Below are 24102 nucleotides of genomic sequence, written 5' to 3' on the forward strand. Positions count from 1 at the left end.
ATTTTTGATATAGTGTTTATTTTTTATACAAATTTTCATGCTTACCATAAACATTTTCTTAAAATAAAAATAACATCTGACAAATATGGTCTTACATTTGCATCCTCATCTAAATTAGATTCTAAGTAAGTAAGAATAAGCAAACATGCATAGTATGTTGCATGAGATGGGGAACCTTCTTTTCAGTATGGCTTCTACATTAATTAAATAGCTCTCATAACATGCTACAACCACAGAGTGGAAGGATACAACTAATTTAATCAAAACACTGAGAATGAAATATTCTTAGGATGGGCACACAGGATTGGGAGGAACAACATCAAATTAAGAACCAACAACTTAGACAGCAAAGCTATCCAATCATGAGCAGGGGTTCACCTCTCAACATTCAAAGTGGTCTTTAGCTGAGACCTAATAAAATAATACATTTAACGAAAATAGTATCAGCATTAGCTTAATGATTTAAACCATTAAAGTTCTTTTTCTGAAATATTTATCTGTTTTTCTGCCTGACTCATGGATCCCATATGGCTTGATTAAAAAAATACACTATTAAGTGTACATGCGTTTCCTTGATGTAAGAAATTGGACTATTAGGTATGAAGGATGCGACAAATAATAGGTCAGCAGTTATCTTATTACTGGGAACCAATACCATATTATAGCACTTAATTCTCAGGATAGCGAAGAAGAAAAGTCCACAGCCCACTGAGAGGAGGTTGTGAGGGCTAGTAATCTCACACTTAGTGGCACACAACAACACACAAAAAAATATTGTCCAGTCAGTGCTCTTCCTTTTAAAAAGAGAAAAGTCCTTAATTACAAACATACTACTAACTACTTTGTATTAAGCTACAATAGGTAGAAATACATTTAGTTACACCCTCTTATCATAACACACCCTTAGAGGGTCCTAAAGCCCATAATCACGCTCTCCCCCATCCCCCTCCCCCACCCCCCACAACCCGGCTATATCAGATGCAATACTATAATAGGGTGTCACATACAAGGTGGGACTACTGGTTTTATCAAGGGGAATCACATTATATATAGAAGGAAGGCTTACTGGTGTTTTACGGTAGCACAACGTTAAGAATAACCATGTATTGATTCTCTGTGTCACCATTAAAATTGATTGAGACAGTAATCATACCCGAATGCAATCATATGTATAAGCATTTCAGGGTTTTTCATTACAATGGTCAATTAAGCATTTTAATTAAAGGACTTGCAATTCAAAGCAACCAGAAACATGTGCCGGAGTCTTTTTGTACAGTCTAAAGACCACATAATGAAGCCATATCACCAACCACTAGGGGTCCCTGCACTCCAAAGAGCAGAAGATCCAGCTCGGGAGAGGTTTAAAGCAGTATAAACATCTCCTGAAGGAAGCCGTGCACTGAGACGAAGAGGCAACATTTTGGGGTAGTATTGAGAGGAGGGGCATGCCGCTGCTCCTCCTGCAGCCTTCCCCCCCCTCCCCCCCTCAACAACTCCTTTGGAGTAAGTTGGAGGTGCCCCAGCCCAGATTGGGGCAACACACAGTAGGGGTAAATATGTAAATAAGTAAAGCTATCACAGGAGATTATGGGCAGCTCCGGCCAGAGCAGAGAATATTCAATGAGCAGGCCTGCCTACTCTTCTTGCATGGTGTGCAGCCTCACACAGCAGTGTTTCTTTTAGGTTTTCTTTTTGGTGGGGTAGCCTGGTCCCACCCGGGATACTCCTACTTAATCTGGGTCATTCAGGGATATGGAGGGAGCCCCAGAGTCGTTCCGGGTCCCTGCAAAAGCTGGCATCTACGTTGTACTCTCACCCACGTTGCTTTCAACAGGCACAAGCATACCGCCATGTTCCTCCTGCCGCGTGGATGGCAGGTGAGAGGATTCTTAATAGGGTGCACCTGCCCCACAGACACAGCCACAGCAGACTCTCCCTTGCTCTGTGTGTGTTCCGAGCGAAAAGGGTATCCAGGACTGAGCTCCTACTTGCCCCGGGTCATGCCATTCTTTGAACTGGCCCTTTGGGAGAGTGGCTCTCGGGGACAATCTGGATTAGGGGGAGCGTAGTCAATGCACACAGCTCCCTCAGAGAAAATAATAAATTGATTATGCATCCACCACTTGGCCCTGCGCCATCCCAGTGGCATTACATAAAGAAGCAGAGGTGAGCTATGCGTCAGTTTTTCCTTTGCTTTCTTTTTTTCGCAGGTAAATGTTTACATGGGCACAACTCTTGCCCAACTTTGTTGCCTCCAGAGGTCTGGCCCTTCATCTTTGTTTTAGTGGGCCCGGGCTGTCCCAACCAAAGACCACTGCCAAGGTGCAGTGTGGCAAGCTCCTATTTTCTCCATGCCCTTTTCATCTCCTAGGAACTAGGTCAATCAATGATAATTGCTCTTTTTGTGTGAGGGTCTCTATGTTCCCTCTGCTGGTGAACAGAGTAATTAACTTAGCCTGGAATTTGATTATGAGCTGAGCAAACGAAATTGGACCACTCCTTTAGACTCATAAGATGTGGATGTAGTGTGTTGGGAACTGCAAATTGAAACAGGATGTGCATGTTTTACCCCAGTTTGGAAACTGTTGGATCATTTAGGCCTAAGTCGAACAAATGTTATGTTAAAAAACAATTCATAAAGTGCACGTTCACCAACAGTTTCTTGGCGCTAAGCGGGGGTCGATCAGTTGCTGGGACAGAACGATGGGGATTTTCAGTTGCATGCCTGAACAAATAACCAAGTTTTGAGAGACTTCCTAAACTGAGCATAGGAAATGGACAGACGCAATTCAAGGGGAAGAGATTTCCAAAATTGTGGTGCCAGAGATAAGAATCTAGACCCCTGTGTTTCTTACGTTTAAATGAACAAGGGGTCAGCACATTCATGTTTGCAGGGCGTAAGACGTGGGATGGGACATAGCGTCGTACTTTAGGCGCAATGAAGTCGGACCACGATCCGAAAGGGTTTGGTAGATTATGCAGCCTAATTTAAAGAGACTTAATTAACTAACCACAAGGGCAACCCTAGAGCAAGAGCCAGGGGCTATAATAGCTGTTTTCCAAACAAAGGCTTTTGAGCCATGTTTGCACACTGTATACAACTAAATCCCCATTGAAATATATGAAAGAAAAAAAAGAAGGCCTAACATAACCATAGTATCACAACTACCCATGTACGAAGTATAAATAATTTTAATAATGAAAAAACAACAAATACAGGGCGCTCAAATAATTACACTCTTGTTGTACATACACATTGTACATGGGTAGTTGTGATACTATGGTTATGTTAGGCCTTCTCTTTTTTCTTTGATATATTTCAATGGGGATTTAGTTGTATACAGTGTGCGAACATAGCTCAAGAGCCTTTGCTGCTCCGACAGAAGGTCCTCCTGAAGAGGCAGACGAATGGGGGGGGATCGACTGACATGCTGAGTAGCTCAGGATACCAGTATCTTCGTGCCCAGTCTGGAGCCACAAGGATGACTTGGGCCCGGTCTCGCCTGATCTTCAGCACTCTGGACAGAAGAGGTATAGGCAGAAAGGTTAACAACGACAGCAACTCCACTCGCGACGGAGAGTCTTCGTGTGAGTGCCGCCTTGAAAAATCCAACGCACAGAACTGATGACATTGCACGTTCTCTTCGGTGGCGAATAGATCTAACCAAAGCTCTCCCCACTGTAGAAAGAGACCTTGCGCCACTTCCGAGTTCAGACTCCATTCGTGATCCATCATGCACCTGCGGCTGAGTTCGTCCGCCCTGGCGTTCAGGGAACCTGCCAGGTGTTGAACCATCAGGGTGACGCCCTGGTGTTCAAGCCATGTCCAGAGGCGAAGAGCCTCCTGACAGAGGGTCCACGACCCCACCCCGCCCTGTTTGTTGCAGTACCACACGGCTACGGTTGGGGAAAGGAGAGAGATCTGCCGTTGACCCAATAGCGGTTCATGAGCCAACACTGCAACTGGCTCACAGTGCCCTCCGAGATCAGGACGTGGTCAGACAGGTTGCCCTGATGCTGTGCACACTGAAACTTCAGGTCTCACTGCAGAGCCCGCATCCGCCACCTGGCGTGATGCACCAAAAGGATGCAGGAGGCCATCAGCCCCAGGAGCCGCAGCGTCAAACTGACCAAGACCTGTGATAAAGGCTGAACGATCGGAATCAGAGCCTGAATATCCCGAACCCGCTGTTCGGGGGGATAAACCCGAAACTGCGCTGAGTCCAGAACCACTTCAATGAAAAGGAGCTGAGAGGGGCAGAGGTGTGACTTTGGGAAGTTGATGGAGAACCCCATCGAGTGCTGGAGGTCTGCCTAGTCTGGAGGTGGGAGACTACTGTCTGGGGCGAGCCCGCCTTCAACAACCAATCGTCGAGATAGGGGAAGACTGAAACCCCTATCTGCGCAGATGAGCTGCAACCACCGCCATCACTTTCGTGAACACCTGTGGGGTGCTGATAAGGCCGAAGGGGAGCACGGTAAACAAAGTGCTTGTGGCCTACAGTGAACAGCAGGTAACGCCGGTGGGCCAGCAGGACGGGGATGTGGAAATGCACATCCTGCAAGGCCAACGCTACCATCCAGTCTTCTGGGTCCAGGTCAGCTAGGACCTGAGCCAAAGTCAGCATCTTGAACTTTTCCTTCTGGAGGAAGCAGTTGACACTCCGATGGTCAAAGATAGGGCGTATGCCTCCTTTGCCCTTCTTGGGTACCAGAAAGTAGTGGGAATAGCAACCACGTCCTACTTCTGGCCCAGGAACGCGCTCAATGGCCCCCTTGGCCAAGAGGGCCGTAACTTCCTCCTGCAGAAGTTGCAAGTGATCCCCCGACATGCTATGGTACTGTAGTGACATGGCTGGAGGGGTCGCTTCGAAGGGGAAGGAGTAGCCCCTTTGGACAATTTGCAGCACCCACCTGTCCGACGTGATGGTACGCCAGTGGGGGAGGTGATGGCGGACCCTGCCCCGAACTGGCGACGAATGGGCCTGAAATGCCAGACTAGGAAGGCTTAGAGGCAGATGCTGCAGGGGCGGGTGTGGACTGACCCTGGTGTCCCCCGGTACAGCCACGGCGGTAACGTCTGCGACAGTGTTGAGCCTTGGTCTGCTGTCTGTGGTTGGCTGGACGTGTGGGGGCGCCCCTTCCTTGGCCACGAAAGGAGCGAAAAGCAGAAGTTTGCTGGCGTTGGCCTAGGTCCAACGACTTGGCCGTAGCCCTGGAGTCCTTGAAACACTCCAGCGCACTATCCGCCTTGTCGCCACAAAGGCGACGGCCATCAAAGGGCATGTCCATGAGGGTGGCATGGACATCGCCCGAAAAGTTGGCGGACCTCAGCCAGGCGTGGCGGCGAACCCATCGAGTCTGTTGTGTCGAGTCCACACCGTATGGAATAGCGTGCTGCATCCTGCACTTCCGCAAGGGCTAGGGTGAGCTTTGCCCGGGCCTCCTCCGGGCACTGTGGCAGCACCTCCGCAACCGTTCTCCACAGAGAGTGGGTGTAACAGCCCTAATGGCAGGCGGTGTTGACAGACCGCAGCCCCAAACTCAAGGAGGAGAACAGTTTCTTCCCAAACTCATCGTACCTTTTGGATTCCCGATCCGGGAATGCGGTCTGGGAGGTAGAGGCCTGGATCACCAGGCTCTCGGGGGTGGGATGAACAGACAGGAAGCTAGGGTCGCCCGGAGCCGGGCGGTGGCGTCGGGCCACGTTCCGATCCAAAGGGAGGCTTGTGGAGGGCTTGGACCAGGTGCCCAACAGAACGTCGGTGAGGACTTTGTTGAATGGCAGTAGAGGCTCCGAGGAGCTTGCCTGCAGTTTGAGCACCTCAGTGAGGATGTTAGTCCTCACGGCCGCAACGGGGAGCTCAAGAGCCAAGGCCTTGGCCGTCCTGTTCAACACCACTCTGTAAGCAGCCCCCTGAGAGACGAATTCAGTGTCGGGCTAAGTGTTCAGACCACTGGCCTTCCCTAGCTCATCTGCCCAGTCCTAGATCAACTGGCACTGCAGTGCCAGAGGGTCCTCAGACCCCCTCCCAGTCCCCCTAGTCATCCATCCATGACGGAGCCGGGAAGTAGGTGAATTGCTCACCTGTCAGTGCCGGAGACGGCACCGGTCCAACGCCGGACCCGGACCGGGGCTGGGACTGGGGACGACGTCGTCCGAGGACGGCGTCGTGGGCGACACCCTCGGGGTCGGTGCCAGCGGAGGAGTGGTGAGGTCGACTGGCGGCGACCCGGATCGGGGCACGAATCCTGCGGCGTCGGGACCGAAGTCGACGACAGCGCCGAAGCCGCCGGCCTGCGGGGACACCCAGATGGACCCGCGGGGCCTGTAGGCGCCCCGACAGGGTCAGACGGAGGGAAGTGAGTCTTCATGGCCACGAGGAAGTTGCGTATCTTCACCGGCGTCGCGTGCAGCCCAAGGACCGGTGGATGTGGAGCTGGACGCTGCGCTTCCGGCTCCGGCAGAGTCACGTGGGCGGTGTCGCCCGAACCACCGGCCACATCGCGCGAGTGTCGGTGGGAGTCATAAGAGCAATGATGGCTCCTCGACTTCTTTTTTGAGTGCCTCGACTTACCCGAGGACTTGGAGCCCGACTAGTGGTGTTGACTTGTCGAGCGCTGAAGACCGCAGCTCCGCAACCGGTCCCTCGACTCCCTCCTCGAGCGGCGCGGAGCCAACTGCCGGAGCTCGAGTCGCTTACGGGACCACTCCCGTCTAGCCTTCGAGGTCAAGGCCCGGCAGTCAGGGCACGACTTGTCATCGTGGTCGGCCCCGAGACAATAAAGGCACCGACGATGAGGGGGAAAGTCACGGACATCAAGCGGTGACAGTCCTCTCAAGGCTTAAACCCAGGCATCTCTACCGGCACAGCGAGTGTAAGGTCGACTCGAGAAGAGATCAAAAGTGATCCAAAAAGTTAGTCCAAAATTGACTGGAGTACTGCTCTTCCCGGATCTGCGCTTGCTGCTGCGGAAAAAAGAAGTGTCGTCAGCGCGCTGTGGCGGCGTCTAAGCACTCTGACGCCGACATCCCGGCGATCACGACGCAGACGACGGACGCGGAGCCGCAGACGACGCCTAGTGACGCGCAGGGGTACTGCTGACGAAAACTTTCCGGATCCAGTCTCACGCCTGGGGATATTCTAAGGTAAGGAATCTAACACGAACGTGTTTCTTTCAGATAAACCCTTAAGGAGGTGTTTTTAATTTCTTTACATATATTTCATATAAAATCAACAGAGGTATGTAAGAATTTATTGAACCTAAAAAGTGAAATTATTGTATATGAATTTGGATGTCAACAAACGTTACCCTAAAAATCGGTTTTCTCATGAGAGTAAAGAAAGAAAAAAAACTGAGCCAACTCTTCCCAGGCTGACAACCTTAAGTTATGTGCCTCAATTAAAAAAAAATAAAAAAATAACTTAAGAATTACAAATTTACTCACATAAGTCATACTATGCCACATGATTTACCTGGCTCAAACGCCTTACTGCAACTTAGAAAACTATAGCGAAAAACGATGTTGAGCCTTGAACAGAGACTACAAAACACTATTATAAAGAAAAAGTAAACCCCATATAAATTTGAGAAAAAGTTAAAATTTGCTTGCGAGACAGTGACAGAGAAGCGAATTGCCTAGCTAGATCCTAGTGGATCAGTGGAAAAAACAAACGTGTAATTTTCTATACAACCTTTGCACATTATAAACGTTTGTGAATAGATAACACTATTTGTAGAAGACACGGAAACAGAGGTAGCAATATTTTTAAGTGTCAATCACTTTAGACTATTACAAATGTTTACAGTGTGCTTCAGAGATCAAGCCACATAAATAAATGAACTTTGCAAATGCACGACGTTTAACTATTTAAACCACATCAGTATGCTATGTCTGTCAATTACCTTTTGATTAGGCAAACTGAAAAGAAATTCTCTGTCAAAACGACCAGGTCTCCTGAGTGCGGGGTCTATGGAATCAAGTCTATTTGTAGCACCAATAACGACTATTTCTCCCCTGTTATCGAGTCCATCCATGAGAGCCAGCAGAGTAGAAACAATAGAACTAGAAGAAAATTATAAAGATTAGCAGAGAATAACATTACACTCGTTTGACAGCTACGAAGAAGCAAAGGGTTGCATTCACATTACATTATTTATACAAACCATGTTCCTTAACGGGTGACCTATGTCTACATCATAACCATCTGATTAGCCCTCTCAAATGAATATCCTCATGCGCTCCTCTGGCCCTGTAAAGAGTGAAAATAGAGAAAAATACAATGAACAAGTTACTTACCTTCAGTAATATTCTTTCTGGTGGATACTCTAATTGCAGATTCCTCACCTTTAGAATAATCCCAGACACCAGACAGGATTCCGATTTCAACAGCAATAGCTCTCACCCAGTAACAGGTGGCACTTTAGAACTCCATGATGGCCTCACGCTTTTCCAGAAGCAATGGTATGGAGGCACATATATATATGCACCATCCATCCGCTAGTTTAGTTTTGCACTTCTCTGCACCCTCAGACACAGCTCACAAGAAGTTAGGGGTGAGTGTGCGCTTACATGAACTTGGGACCTTTTTTGAAAGGTACAAGAGTCCTCTCCAAATTTCATATAAATCAATCCATTGAGTTACCTGCTTTTTATTGCATCGAGATTCTGTTGCTAAAAGGGCATTGCTTGCTTTAGATGTCAAAAGGGCCCTAACGTACTTTTTCGACAAACCTAAAACTTTCTGAAAAACAAAGCAATCGTTTTCTGCCTTCGCACCTCCTTGGATGGGAAAGGCAATTTCTAAATCAGGCATTTCAAGATGGATAGTTAAATGCACCCAAATTTGCTATGCAAATACCAAAAGGCTTTTTACCTGTTCCTCCTAAATCTCACTCCAAGAGGAAAATAGGAGCTTCCATGGCTTTTTTTAAGGAACATTCCTATTGCTGATATTTGCAAAGCAGTAACATGGTTGAAACGTTATTGTGTGGATTTCTTTGCATGCCAACAAGCCATTGTTGGTCAAGCAGTCCTAAGAACTCTTTCTCAAACTACCGCAACCCCCACAGGTTAGCCACTGCCTAGGGAGAGGAACTGCTTTACAGTCCATGCAAAGCATGTGTATCTACAGTACACATGCCTCAAACTGAATAGGTTACTTACCCTTACATCTGTTCTTGGCATGTAGTGCTGTAGATTTAAATGCGCCAAACCTCCGCCCCACAAAGCCTGAGTAGGTTACAGTTAATATACTTACATCATACTACTGCATGGACATCACTTTACTGATACACATCATCCTTACAATCTCACCCACATAAGGCAAAACAATAAGAAGATGGCTTTGATGATCACGTGCAGTATTACCAAGGGGAGTCACCACAGTCTTGTGATTCGAAGAAAACTTCTTAGAACAAAAACAACTTGTAATCATCCGAACCCAACACTAGATGGTGGACTTATGCAAAGCATGTGCATCTACAGCAGCCATGCCTCAAACTCATTGTTTTTTTCCATCAGAAGACTTACAGAAAAGACATTCATGCGAAATAAAGAAATGTTTTCCTGTTGGACAAGTTACTTACCTTCGGTAACAATGTGTCTGGTAGAGACATTGTCTAGCCGCACATTCCTTAAGTTCGAATTTCCTCAGGTGCCAGTCTGGATCCGGAGATTTTTCAGCAGTACTTCGGCGTGCCGGGGGATGGCATTGCATGGCTGTGTGCGGACGTCGGCCTCATTTTCAAAGTTCCAGATGTGAGGGGCTGCCATAGAGAACCTACGTCCCCCAATTCTGAGTTTCTTGTAAGTAGGGGTGACCAAGAAGTGAAGGTGGCTTGACCGCAGTTCTCTCGTTGGACAATATTTTACGATGCAAGCTTTCACGAAACCATGGCAACTCAAATGCAGCGCCTCGAACACTGTACAGCATTTCTTTTTTTTTTTAACATCGTTTTTATTGCATCACCAATATAATTGTACAGGCATCATAATCAAAATCATAACTCAACATAAAACAAGATACGACAGTTTCCGTCGTTCCCCGTACTGGGAAGCCCACCCCCTCCTTAGGTGCAGCTCGGCCTCCGTCCACTAATAGTTCTTGTGATACCTTACATTGCCTGACACTATTAGTACTAAAGTAAAGATGGGTTGCTTTTGTGATTTTCACCCCTCCCCCACCCCAAAATTTTCGGTCCCCAACAGCCCACCAATTCCGACAACCTGTCACCCCCCCCCCCCGTGGTCGCGCTGTGCTAAATCACTGTCAAAAGAACGTCCGTTGTGGCTTAGGAAGTACATACATTCACTAAGGTGCGTCCCCCGGTAAGGTGACGGGGTTAGCAGTGTCCAGCTCCTCCACGTCCTCTTGCTCCTAGTCGGCTGTTTCTCGGAGCGCCTGTACCATCATTTCCCACGCAGTCGCCCTCTCCAGGCCACCTGGTACCTCAAGGTGCTCTCACATGCCGCCCACCGCAAGCATTCACCATACCATCTTTTATATGTGGGCCCTGTTCTTGATTTCCAATTTCTCGTGATCTCCCGCTTGGCCAGAATCAGCCCTAAGTCTATAAATTTGCTGGTATTCTTATTTCTAGGCGTGTGTGGAAACCAATGGAGGATCCCCACTGCTTTCGTGTACTGAATGTCCCTATCTGTTGCACTGTTGAGGGCCCTCCCAATCTCCTGCCAGTAGTCCCCCAGTGAGGGGCAATCCCATAACATGTGACCCAAGTCCGCACCAACTGTGTTGCACCTGGGGCAAGCAGCTTGTTCCACCCCAAAATATTGTCGTATTTTCCCCGGCGTGAGGTATGCCCTGTGAATGACGTAAAAGTGAATTAACTGAAACCTGGCGTTTCTCGAGCTTTTCCGTGCTCGCCGCAGCAGCTGGCCCCAGGTCGAACACTGTACAGCATGCCTTAAATCTGCATCTCTGTGCCACCGCCTGCCAGTGAAGTTCCTTAGTCGCCTGTGTGATAGAACTCCCTCTTGGAAGCTGAACTATCCTCCGGGCAGCCTGGTTTTTAATTAGCTGAAGCTTGCACAGGAGGGACTTCGGGAGATTCAGAAAGAGGGAATTAGCATAGTCCAATCGGGACATAACCAGTGCCAAGATAACTTGGATCAAGGCCGCTCTCGTCAGGAATTTCATAATTTTTTATCTGCCAAAGTTGTAAGAAACACGCTGCGGTCCCTGCACTGACCTGCTTTTTACAAGATAGATCCTCGTCAATGATTACACCCTGACTTTTTACTGCCCTTTTCGGAGTTGAAGGGGATTCAATCTCACTAGGCCACATATTAATAAATGATGGTGTCCAAAATTGAGTAATTAAAAAAGCAACTATTAAGAATCAAACCTGAATTCAGTGACCAATGTAACAGTTACATGCGCTCTCTTTGTAACTATAACAGTGATTGGCAAAGCTCATAGGTTGTGCCTATGCAAAATCTATTGGCCTTGTCAATGTTTTTTTACTTGTCACTTTCTAGTTGAGCTACTGTGCAACACGGTTTAAAATAAATGTTAAAAGCGCTAGGACGTGGCGAGCATTGTCCAAGTCATAGCAATTTATTTTATTTTTTAAAGCCATGTTGCACAGCAGCTCAACTGCTTTGCAATATGTAAAAAAAAACAGACAAAGTAAAAATAGAATTCGCATAAGTGAAACCTATTGGCTTTGCCAATGGTCGTTAACTGTTCCCACTGCAAAGCCTTACTGGGACATGGATAACGCAAACAGCCATATATCTGAGAGGTGCTCCAGCTGATGGTCTCTGCACCAGGCTACACGTTTTGCCCAACATTCTGAATAGATGGATTTAGTAGAGAGGCACCTAACCAACTTCAGTAGGTAAGTTGAAACTTCTCAGATGTTGCTTATTCTCCAAACATGGAGGAGAAAACTGTGGAAATTCTGGTGCAGGATCTGCCCTATTGTTGAAACAAGAGGTCCTACCAGAAAGGCAGACAGATCTGAAGGCAAATTCTCAGGTTCAAGTGATCAGGGAACCATACTTCTAGAACAAAGCTGGGCCATCAAAATGACTAGGACTCAGTCAGTCCGGACCTTCCTCAGAGCACGAAGCAGGAGAGGCAGCAGTGTAAAAATGTCCAGAAAGTACTGTAAGCCACTGCATGCATACGTGTGCCCCCTAGAGATCCTATTGGAGGGAAAACTAGAGTGAACTAATTTTGACAATGCACCTCAACAGCAGTGACAAAAAGCTACAGTCAGGGTACACACCACTAGTTAGGATATCCGGAGACACTCTGGGATGAATAAGCCAGCAGTCGTGGTGACCATCAGGACCTGCAAAGAACTTGGTTTGATGGATTGGAGACAGGGTTTCAGAAACAGCCAGACAGCACAAAGCTCCATGAATTTGATATGAAGCCTTTGTTTCATTGTGGGCCAGATATTCCAGATTTCTACCTTACCCTTCGGACTAACCCAAACCAAAGACTGCTCATCTGGCTCTACTGACATCTCTGGCTAAAGGAAGGAGAAACATCTGCAGCATGACAATTTGTGTTGACTTGCCACCACTGAATGGTCCTGTCCTGCTGTCTTAGAGATGCAGGTGTAGTCCCACAGACAGCCACAGTGGTGTGCCCACTAAAATTAAACCTGAATAGGAGCCAGTGGGTTAACAAGGAGAGGATGATGGGAATGGTAGGTCATTTTTTTTAACAAACTTAAGCAACTTTAGACCGAAGCGATAGATTCCCAGCTAAACAGAAAAAATCAAATCATGCCTGCATTAGCTGGGCAAGGGCCTGCAAGGGATAATCAAGGCGATCACCACAACGTCCTCTTGAGCAGCAAAAATTCTGAGCCGCCTGCTCATCTGATTGAGAGGGCTGCTTTTGTCAACAGGCAAAAGCCCACAATTAGCCTCTGAATTTTTTCCATTGTTGGTGAAACTGGCAGGCAATTGAAAGGAAGCCTAAGAAACCGGATGTAACGTGGCTGTCTTACAACCTTTTGACGCTAAGTTGGCCTCTTCACCAAAATGTCTGACTTCTTCAAAGGGCAAGTACATAAGGATGCCAGAGCATTACTGGAAATCCAAGTAGCTCACATCCAGATACGACTCCTGATCACAACATTGGTGTCAATGGCAAGGCCCATGCAGTCTATTCTGTCCCTTAACACATTTGTCAGAGTCCTGAATTGTTCGGGTAATGGCTGTCCTGAATTCATCAGGGACAGTGGCCAAGATTTTTCTGGCCATGTATTAAAGCACATGCCTATAAAATCCCAGTAGGCAGATCGGGTTTACGGATCTAGATAGCAAAATATTCTTCTGCCAACTATGTCAATGTGCTTTGATTCTCGATCAGGCGGTGAGGAAGGGAATGCATTCATATTGCCCTTGCTCGTGGCCGCAGGGACCACTAAGCTTCTCAGGGTCTTCTGTTGGGTGACAAAGGATGGGACTCCAATGGCTAGCCAGTGGATGACTAACAGGATGAGCAGAGCATGGTTTCATTCAAGCAGCTATTGAAGTATCTGTTAAGGCCTCAATGAAAGGCAGAAAGTGCTCAGACATGGCAGGCAGGCTCCATCAACAAGTTTGCTTTTGCTTCAAATGTAGATAGTTGTAAATCAAGGACTGCAGCTACCCTGCAGACAATCACCATGAAGGAGACACTTTTACTCCGAGGGTAAACCTGGAGGAGATTCTAATCAGTCTCAGGGAGAAGTGTCCATCCCATTTCCAATCTGTATGTCCATGCACAATACAGCATAAGTATAGTGAGGAGGGAGCAAGTTGTCCGGCTCCTCTTTGTTATTGTGTGGAAAGTTCTGAAGCTCGTTCTCTGCATCTGAATTTTGAGTTGTACAGGACCTCTCACCTCCTATACAACTGGTGTTAAGGGGGAGGCTGCAGTTCATCAAAAGTAGGAAGTTGCATCACAGGTCTACTGCAGGCCAACGCCGGACTCTGGGTCACAATGGTGTGATGCCATAGCTACATAGAATAATAACTTTACTAATGTATACAAACTGTGCAGATAATTGGTAGGACATAAACAAAATTATACTTTGAACAGGGCATCACATTGTTTCAGAATGATGCCTTGAACTGCAACACTGCATTTTATATCTAGAAGGAAAAACATTTTTAAAAAAATTGCATTTAAATAGATTTTAGATGAAATGTTGATCAAAAAATATTACCTATGTATCTGATCTTGCCTACTAGAACGGACAGGAGCCAAGCCATCGATTTCATCGAAGAAGATAATAGAGGGTCTCATCAGATAGGCCTGTTGTGTGGCAAAGCAAACAAGTGTCATACAGTAATATTGCAAAACAGTTATAAATCAGAACAGTTAGGTTTTTATTTATCCAATATGCACACTACTACCCATAGGGTCATATTGCTTGCTCCCTCAGGAACCAAAAGAAAACCGCTTAAGAAATAGAAAGTTATGAAATCGTGTTATTAGATGTGCAGGATATGAGGCCTGCCCAAGTACTAGGCCCACAATTTCCCCTAACTGGGAACCAATCAACCCATTGTCTCAAGGTAGAAAAGCAGGGCAGTACAAGGCCTACTCGGGGGAAGTGGTGTGAGCTAGTAATCGCCATTCGCTGGTACGCAATAATAACACTCAACAAATGACTGTCCAGTCAGTGCTTTTTCTTGCTTAAAAGGGAAAGTACATTTATTACACACACTACTAAATACTATGCATTCATTTACAAATATACAAATAAAGCAGATCAAATATACCTTATTTTATTTAAATTTTTTTAATTCTAAAGTTTTATATAGAGCAAACTTGAACCCGAAGGATATCAGAGCGCTTTACAATTAAGGGAAAGGTCACAAATCAAAACCGGAGTCTAACATGGGGAGTGCAATAGGTAGAGGGTCCTACTTTAAGCACCTCTATCTACTACATTTACAAATTCCTACAGGAATGGAGTTTTTCTTGACAATTGAGATACCACTTGATCAACCTTTCTGGATTACATTATGAAATCACATTTGACCCTAAAGGGTTATGACGTCCGAATCAGATTACCTATCCCCCCCGCCCCCACCTATACTGGATAATTCAATCATATGTGGGGAGGGGGCATACGTTTAAATAAATCAAATTATTGGCTCTATCAGGGGTCATCACATTAAAACAATCCACATGTTGAAGGTTGGTGTGTAAAACTGTGGGGGGAAAAGGGCTGCGGCGCTCTTGCAGCCTCTTCAAATATTTCCAATGAGGTCGTTGGTGCCCCTGTCTTCCTGGGACCACGACAAAAAGGTAATAATTATGTAAATTAGCCTCTCCTAAGTCATTATTGGATGCACCAACCAGGAGCGGTGAATAGTTTAGTAGAGGCTCCCCATTGTGCCTGGGATAGCAGTTTGGCTTTTTGTTTGTTCCACTATAAGATCACCTTCACAGGGCTAGATGGTCTTACACTGAAAGCTGAAAATAAAAATGATGTCCCTTAAAGCCTGCTCGAATGCTATCTTTAATTTTCCAAATCACATCGGTTATAAACAAAAAGGTGAATGTGCAAAAAGGCTAACATAGAATTGATTAACATACACTAAAAATATAGTAAGTGAAATCCTTCCTTTAATAAATACAATGAGATCTTTGTTACTAAGTAGGCTTGATCAGATCCCTCTACTAAGCCTAATCGACTGCAAACTCCCTAAATATAGCAATATATGGCTCCCAAGTGCTAAGATACATAGCCCCATGGAATCATATAGGAGTGCTGTACGGCTTCTACTTTCTTTCTCAAGAAAAACTGCATTTGTTGAACAACAAACATTGGGACTGTGCAAGACAGGTTCTGACCACTCCTCAGGATAGGTTGGCCTAAAGTCCTGCTAGCAAAAAAGTGCACCAACTGTACCCCCAACCTTACAGTGTAGCAAATGGATGTGCAACTTCAGAACATTGAAATTGTGGTAAACGATTTAGAACACTTTCGCTAAGTTACTGAAGCATACCCAAAGTGATACTTATTGAAACATTAGGATTCTTGAGTAACATAGTTGCACTGCAATAATCAATAGAAGGAAACAGAATAATGTGATTAGCATTAGGAGAATGGTGAAAACGATAAACAGTTTAACCATTTTTTGACTAAAGAGAATATATACTTGCATTCACGTCTCACAGCTATCACGAGAGATGTGGGACCGGAACTCCTGGACATTTGCTAGTGCAACGACTTCCCGAGCTTTCCCGAAGTTGAGCATTGAGCTACTTTTAGTCCAAGACCTGAGCACCTTTCGCACCGAAGCTTAGAGGCCTACACTCCACGGGTGTTCGTGGGCCCACTTCCTGCTTTTCTGCTCAAGGCCCCTTCGCGATCCCTGGTCCGTCGACTGGTGGGTCACCACGAAGGAATCTACTTTGTTTCTTGGGCTTCCCTGGTTGCTTCAGACGTGCCCTGACTCCGCTTCAAAGGGTGAGTCCCTCAGACCTTGCTGGTCTGCTCCGAAGCCAATCTTGTCATCTTGCGTGGGTTGCTGTTGCCAAGGCTTGTTGGGTCCAATCCGGATACCGACGCAGCACTCGACATCTGACGTGGCATAGCTAGAATCCAGCTCCTATTTGTCGTTGACGCCTCCTGGACCTCGTGGCTGAAGAGTCAAGCTTCACCTACATCACTTGAAAGCACCAGACATCGGCTGCCATCTTCTTGTCACCTTCCTTGTCACTGGCTAATGACCCAGACTCTGTCCCCTCTGCTTTCAATTTTTCAGATCTCCGATCCACCCTTGGATCCATCCGGACACTTTTCTCCTGGTTGCCTGCAGCACTTCTTTGCAGCTTTCTATTGGAAACGATACCGAAACCCGACACGAAAAGACACCTATGCACACGGCTTCCCTGGGTGAGGTAACACGAGTACTTCGGTGCTCCTGTGGGTTGGGTCTTGACTCTCGAAGTGTCTAGTTCTGAAGGGGTTTTACCGTAGTCCACTCCTAAATGTCCTTAAACTCTAAAACTGTAACTTTAACTTTCTCCATAGAAGTCAATGGTGATTCGCGGCTGTGTTTAGACACTGCACGCATCCCCCATGGGTCTCCTGCGTCCCTACCTTGGGTGGTTCCTGGTTGCCCCAGCGGTTCTACAGGCCCTAGGCCTTGTCTCTATGCTCAGAGCGGTACTTATACCACTTTCTTAGTATATGGTTTGTGAGGCCCCTAGGGCAAAACATATACTGTGTTAATTTACTGTGTGATATTTAAGTTCTTGTATTGTACTTTTGCCTCTAGCCTCATAAAGAGACTAGAGGGGTGTGTTTAGAATTAATACATATATTTTATATATATACCTGGTGTGGTTCTGCTTTAATTTGCTCATTCAAGGGATTATAGACTGGTAAAACAAGCTGCTTTACATTCCTTCAAGACTTAGCCTGAAGGGTGCTCTCCACAGCTACCACTAGGATAGCTTTCTATAAAGGTTGTCTAAACCTACCCTCAATAAGGGTCGTTTGGACTGGTGCAAGGTGCCCACTAGAATAGTGGACATCATATGCCAGGCCAACTTCTCACAGTGTAAGCAAAACTGAGTCCGAAGAATATTATCCTGTATGTGCACATAAATGAATGTGTTAAATGTCATCGGGTTTAGGGAGAATAGGCAAATTAAGAACATGAGCATGTAAAATGGTGTTTCTTGACCGGGCCTAGTGTACCCTCGTGGCAGAAGGATGTATGGTATAGTTACGTCTAGTAGATTTCCAGATGGCATAGATTTAAGAAGTAGATGCTAAAAAAATGTATCAGAGTCAGCTCAAAAACAAAGACAGAGTAACTTTACAGTGCCTTATGTTAAATCAAATAAAGAGGTCATGGGTATCCTCACCTCCTTGTTCACAATTGCACAAGGTTGAAGCTTAACCTTTCGTAGATCAGTTATTCATAAAGGTCTAGACTGGCAGTGTGCATAGCCTAAACCTGAAATATAGTGACCTTTCCAGTTCAGGAAATAGCCGGCCCATATACTGTTCAAAGTGGTAGGAAGATTAATGGCTCCAGAAACAGGTCACAAGATTGTCAGACTGAATCTGGAAAAACTTGAGCAGTACCTCTGTGCACTGATAGGTGGTACTGTTCGGCTATGCATCAGCCGCGCAAGAAGTGACATTCGCTGTGCTTATATAGCCACCACCCAGGTGCGCTGACATCAGTTTCATATTTCAAAGCCAGAAGCACAGAGCCACAACAGAATGCAGAGGGACCAGTGCGCAGACAATAAACCTACAAAGGTCACTTCAAGTAGAGAAATCTGTTTACAGAGCGGGGAGAATAGGAGGGTAGGTAAGGAATCTGCGGCTTGATGGCTTCTCTACCAGATGAGGTGTTACCAAAGGTAAGTAACTGCATAGCAGCTCTGCATAGGCTCAAATGGTGAGCAAATCAAAAAAAGTCAAAACATCTTCAGGTCCAATTTGAGCATGATAAACGGTTATGGGGCAACCATGTGTTTGAGACCTTTGAGAAAACAGGTCACAATAGGTGACTTGAAAAGGGAGGGTTGCTACAGCAACTGCATGAAAGATATGGCTGAATGGTACCCTTTAGCTGTGTAGGGGCAAACAAAAGAACAAATATCACCAGAGACAAAGTTGTAGGAATGGGATCTACATTTTTGGTAGCACACCATGCCACAAGATTGTCCCAAAAGCAGGTGTATACGGTCTTGGTTGAGGAACGCCTGGCTGCCAGAATGAAATTGCAGACTTGTGCAGGAAGGTCAAAAGCGGTCAATGCTTCCGCTCAATCTCCAGGCATGAAGGCGGAGCATGCGCAGGTTCAGGTGCAGGACCCTGACCTGGTGCTCTGACAGTAGATCTCCCTGTAGGGGCAGCCTGATCGGAGGGCTGGTGCTCAGGAGTTCGGGATATCCTCCTCTTTGTGCCCATTCCAGAGCCACAAGAATGACTTTGTGCAGATCTTCTTGAGAAATCTGGGCAGTAGTGGTGTAGGTGGAAAGGCGTACAGGAGGCCTGAGCTCCACTCGAGATGAAATGCACCTCTGAGCAAGTGCCCCCTTAGAAACTCTAGCATGCAGAAGTACTGACATTGCACAGTTCCCGGTAATCACATATAGATTTAACCAAGGTTCTCCCCAATCTCTGAAGAGATCTTGCACCACCTCCGGAAGGAGACTCCATTAGTGATCAGCAAGGCATAAATGGCTTAGTTCATCCACTCTGACGTTCAGAGAGTCCATCAGATGTTGAACAACCATTGATATGCCCTGTCATTCCAGCCATGTCCAGAGACGCAGGACCTCTTGACAGGGGGTCCACGACCCCACCCCACCTTGTTTGTTGTAATACCACATAAGGGTGGTGTTGTCCATAAACACCCAAACCAGCCTTCCCTTTATGGAAGAAAGTAAGGTTTTCAATGTTGGACGAACAACTCTCAACTAACAGGTTGCTGTGGAGCTGAGACTCCACTCGAGATCATATTCCTCTTATCTCCACCTCTCCGAGATGGCCGTCCCAACCCAGATATGACGCATCTGCCACCAAAGTCAGTTCTGGTTAGAGAGGGCAGAGGAGTCTGGAGGTGAACCCATTGCGGTACATTAGCCACCACTGCAGAGCTTTAGCAGTCTCCTATGAAATCTGGACTTGGTCTGAGAGATTTCCCTGATGCTGTACCCACTGACACTTCAGGGCCTACTGCAGAGCTCGCATATGTCAGCAGGCATGTATTACCAGCAGGATGCAGGAGGTCTTGAGACCAAGCAACCTAAGAGTCAGTCTCACCGAAATCCAGGACAGAGGCTGAAAATCAGGCTCACTGCCTGAATATCCTGGACTCACTGCTCCGAAGGATAGGCCCGAAACTGCACTGTGTCCACAACAGCTCTGATGAAAGAGAGCATCTAAGAAGGGGTCAGGCGTGACTTCGGCACATTGATAGTGAACCCCAGACAATGCAGTAGGTCCACTGTAGTCTGGAGGTGGAAGATGACTGCCTGGGACGAGTCCACCTTCAATAGCCAGTCGTCGATGTAGGGGAAGACAAACTCCTGACCTTCACAAATAGGCAGCAACCACCGCCATCACCTTTGTGTGGTGGTGAGGCCAAAGGGGATCGCGAAGAACTGAAAGCGCTCATGGCCCACCGTGAAACACGGGTAACGATTATGGGCATGAAGGACAGTTATATGAAAGTAGTAGTCCTTCAAGTCTAGGGCTCATCCAGTAACCAGAATCCAGGGATGACAGGACCCAAGCTAACGTGAGCATCTTGAATTTCTCCTTCAAAATGGAGTTGAGAAGGCACAGGTCTAAAATAGAGCAAAGGTCTCCCTCTATCTTGAACACCAGAGAGTAGATGGGAGGAGCAAAAACAACCTACTTTTGATGCCGGCACCCTCTCTATGGCTCGTTTGGCCAAAAGAGCCTGCACTTCCAGACGGAGCAGGAAAAGGTGGTCCTCCTTCAGCCGGTATGAGGATGATGATATGGGCGGCAGGTTTTCTGCAAAAGGGATGGAGTAACCCTGCTGGACAATTTGAAGTACCCACTTTCTTGATGTTATGGACACCCAGTGGGGTAGGTACTGTCTGATTCAACCGACAATCAGGTTGCCAGTGTTCAGGAGAGGGAAAACTCAAGGCGGTAGACTGGGTAGATCTCTGGCTGTGTGTTCCACAGGGCATCCAATGCCATAAAGGTACTGGTGAGCTTGTGTGCCTTGGTGGCTGGGCAGGAATGAAGAAACTGGCAGTCCCTATCATTGCCACAGTAAAAACGAAGGCAGAATGGGGTTGGTGTGAGGCCATGAAGAAACCAATCAAGCAGACAGTGGCCCTGCTATCCTTAAAGAGCTCTGGCACAGAAACTGCCTAATTGCCAAAGAGGCGGTGCTATAGAAGGCATTGTCCATAAGGCAAGACTGGACATCCCCTGAAATTCCAGTAGATCTCAGCCAGGTGTGGAGTCTGAGTGCCATTGACGACACAATTGCACTTCCTAGCAAGTTGCGTGTTAGACCTGGCACCTTGGCCTGAGTCTCCCTTCCACTTTTTGCTGATGTGCCTCATGTGTTTTGCTGGTGTTAGCTGCTCAGGGCACTGTGCCACTGCCAATCAGTGCCACAGATCAAGTGCTCCCTATGAAAAGTGTATACATTGATTGTTTTCCAGGATTGGCTTATTTGGTTTACTGTCAGTCCCCAGTAAAGTGCACCAGGAGTGCCAGGGCTTGTAAATACAAATGCTGCTGGTGGGCTTGCAGCACTGGTTGTGCCACCCACAGAAGCGGCCTAGTAAAATGAGTCCAAGGTCTGCCATTGCCGAACCTGCGTGCAGTCTGGTACTGGCATGCTGGCTGGGCAAGTGCCCCTAAACCTTCCCTTTACTTCATGTGAGTCACCCCTAAGGTAGGCCCAAGGGCAGGGTGCATTATAAGCATAAGGTAGGACAAGCCCTGATTTGTGTGGCATGTCCTAATAGTGAATTACAGCCATTTTCGTTTTTCACTATTGTAAGGCTACCTGTTCTCATAGGCCAGAATGGGCCGCAGGAATTATTACACTTTATAATCCCAGCAGGCTCAGGGAACATGGTAGAAAGTCAAGTTTAGTATGCCTGAACTCAGAATAATAAAAGACTTCTTTTAGTAAAGTATTTTAATATCCTGTGTTTGCAAATGCTACTTTTAGAAAGTTAGCATTTGCTTGCCTGACCATTTCAGCCCGCCTCTGCTAGGATGTGTATCTACTGTTTGGTTTCTGTGAGTGACAGGGCTGGGGGATTCCAGAAGACAGTCTGGGCTGCCAGGTGGTGAATAGAGAGATTACACCAGGATGGGTGGGAGGAGTGCCCAGGATCTGAATAGGGCTGTGCTCTGCCACCACAATGCTGGCTCCACCTCCTGCGGAGCGTCTGATGTCTCTGCCCTGCTCACTGAAAGAAGAAGCCAGAGTCACTAAAACAAAGTGCTCCAAAACTGGGCTGAACCAGGCTCAGGCCCCCTGGCCTACAAGAACAAAGGATTTTCAGTATAAATGCAGGAGCCCGGCTCCCAAGAAACTAGATCCTGTTTACGTCAAGAAGAAACTCTGCCCGAAGAGAAGGACCTGGGAAAGCTGCATGGAGGATTACTGTCTCTAGCCTGAGAGACTGGTCTGTATCACTGGAATAGGCTCTGGGGAAGGAAGGGGTCTCGCAACCGGAGCAGGTCCAGATCCAGGGAGCCTGACTGACGCAGAGTGCCGACCTGCAAACGAAAAGCCAGGAATAGCACCCGCCAAACTCATGGGGCTTAAAGGATCTGCAGAGGGGTAGGTGCAAATATAGGGTGCATGGCCTCATGAAACTCCCTTGGCAGTGGTCACTCAGGCTCCAGGAATTTCGGGGAGGGGCAGAGCAGACTAAGACCGAGGCTCCACGGCTGACTCGTGGGAGCGGGGCCCAGAGTGGTGCTGTCGTTCCCGCACATTATCCAACGACTCAGACCAGCGTGAGGAAGAGCGCTTCAACTTCTTAGATGTTTTCCTTTTCTTGAGAGACTTACCCAGCAGTACAAGCTTGATGATGATTGCCGGGAAAGGCTTCACAAACCGGTTCAGGACCTTCTACTTGACTGGCACCTGGAGCGTCACAAATTCAACTGTGTAGACAACCAGGAGCTTCAGGGACTGCTTCGCAGCACCTTGGGATTCATGGCACAACAGTCTTCACAGGCTTTGGAGTCGTGGCCCGGCTCCTGGCACTAGAGGCAAACTAGATGGGGGTCTGTCACAGACACCGGTCTGAGGTGGCAGAGAGAATACAGGGAATGGAAAGAAGCATCTCCGGGAAAGGAAGGGAGTAGCCTTGTTCAGCAACTTGGAAGACCAAACTGTCCAATGTGACAGTCTTCCAGTGAACGGGATGAAAGGACACTCTCCTCCCTACAGGCCGCACGTACTCCCTCAAGGGTGGATTAGAGTGTTTGGTGGGGTGGGGACGGGGGAGCGGGGGGGGGGAGGGTGGAGGAGGCTGCTGCTCTCAAAAGTGTTTGAAGCCACCATGCCATCTGTAACTCTGAATGCACTTGTTGAGCTCTGGACTGTCTGTGAGAGCTTGTTCTGCAGGAAGGGCAGGTTCAGGAGTATCTCCTGTTTTGGCATTGCTGGTGAAACTGGTAAGCAAGAGAAGCCAGCCACAAGGACCAAATCATAGCCTTATTTTGTTCTAATTGCTCCAGTGTTCAATAGCATTTTTGTCCAAAGGGGCATGGCCCAGCGAAGGGCATGTCCATACGATACCTTCCAATATACACATGGAATGCATCAAGGGATAGGGGTGAATGGCAATGTTACAGCCCATGGCATGCACCAACAAATCCACTGTGCCCAGAGCACAAGATCTGCTTGGCTGCGCCTTGCACATGATGTACAACTTCTACAAAATGCATGTGACAATGGTCCCGACAGTTTGGACTGCCATTTGCAATTGTCAAGTTGCAATTGTTGAAAGAAAAGTGATGAACCATGAACAGAAAAAAATCTTCCTCCTTGCCTTTATCCTTTTACTCCCTAATCATATAAGTGGAAGAGAAGCAGTCAGGGTTTTGTTTGGAGGTGGATGGCACCTGCACAAAAAGTCTCTGCAGAGAGAGGGATCTCCCTGAGCTGGGGGATGGAGATAGGAGACCTGGTGATTCACTGCAGGGGCAGAGGCTTGTTTTTTTCAATACTACCTCACTGGGATCTATGGGTACCTTGTTAAAAAGAAGAAAAGGTTCAAGGGAGGTAGTTTTTGGTTGCAGAATATGTGTAAGGAGATTTGCCTTATACTTCACATGCAAGGGCAATCTAAAGTCGGCCTTGGGAAGTACAGCTGTAAATGATTCAACTTCCTCAGATGGAGACCCCAAAGGACACTCCAGGTCACTGGCATTCTGCAGGGTCAGAAAGCCACCAATAACCATTCCACTTGGGGGGTGTTTAGAAGTTATTCCACCTCACTGCTGTCATCATTGTTGTGGTAAACTGTGTTGGACATCTGAACCGGACACAAAAAGTGTCCTAAGCCTGCAATGTTGTTCATCACAAGATAAAGGCCTGTGAGGGGACTCCATCAATTG

General features: G+C 47.1%; 1 protein-coding gene across 3 annotated transcripts in view; it reads right to left on the reverse strand.

The window, feature by feature from the left end:
- The window catches only part of ATAD2B (ATPase family AAA domain containing 2B), a 945800-nt gene that overhangs the window by 590752 nt on the left and 330946 nt on the right, over positions 1–24102 (reverse strand). For all 3 annotated transcript variants that reach the window (XM_086926259.1, XM_086926261.1, XM_086926260.1), the window contains exons 13-14: positions 14200–14288; positions 7909–8068 (exon numbers count right to left, since the gene is read on the reverse strand). In XM_086926259.1, coding sequence (XP_086782385.1) covers positions 7909–8068; positions 14200–14288 — 249 coding nt within the window. The remainder of the gene's footprint in view (positions 1–7908; positions 8069–14199; positions 14289–24102) is intronic.

The sequence above is a fragment of the Lissotriton vulgaris genome, chromosome 6 (assembly GCF_964263255.1).
Source record: "Lissotriton vulgaris chromosome 6, aLisVul1.2, whole genome shotgun sequence".
Lineage (NCBI taxonomy): Eukaryota > Metazoa > Chordata > Amphibia > Caudata > Salamandridae > Lissotriton > Lissotriton vulgaris.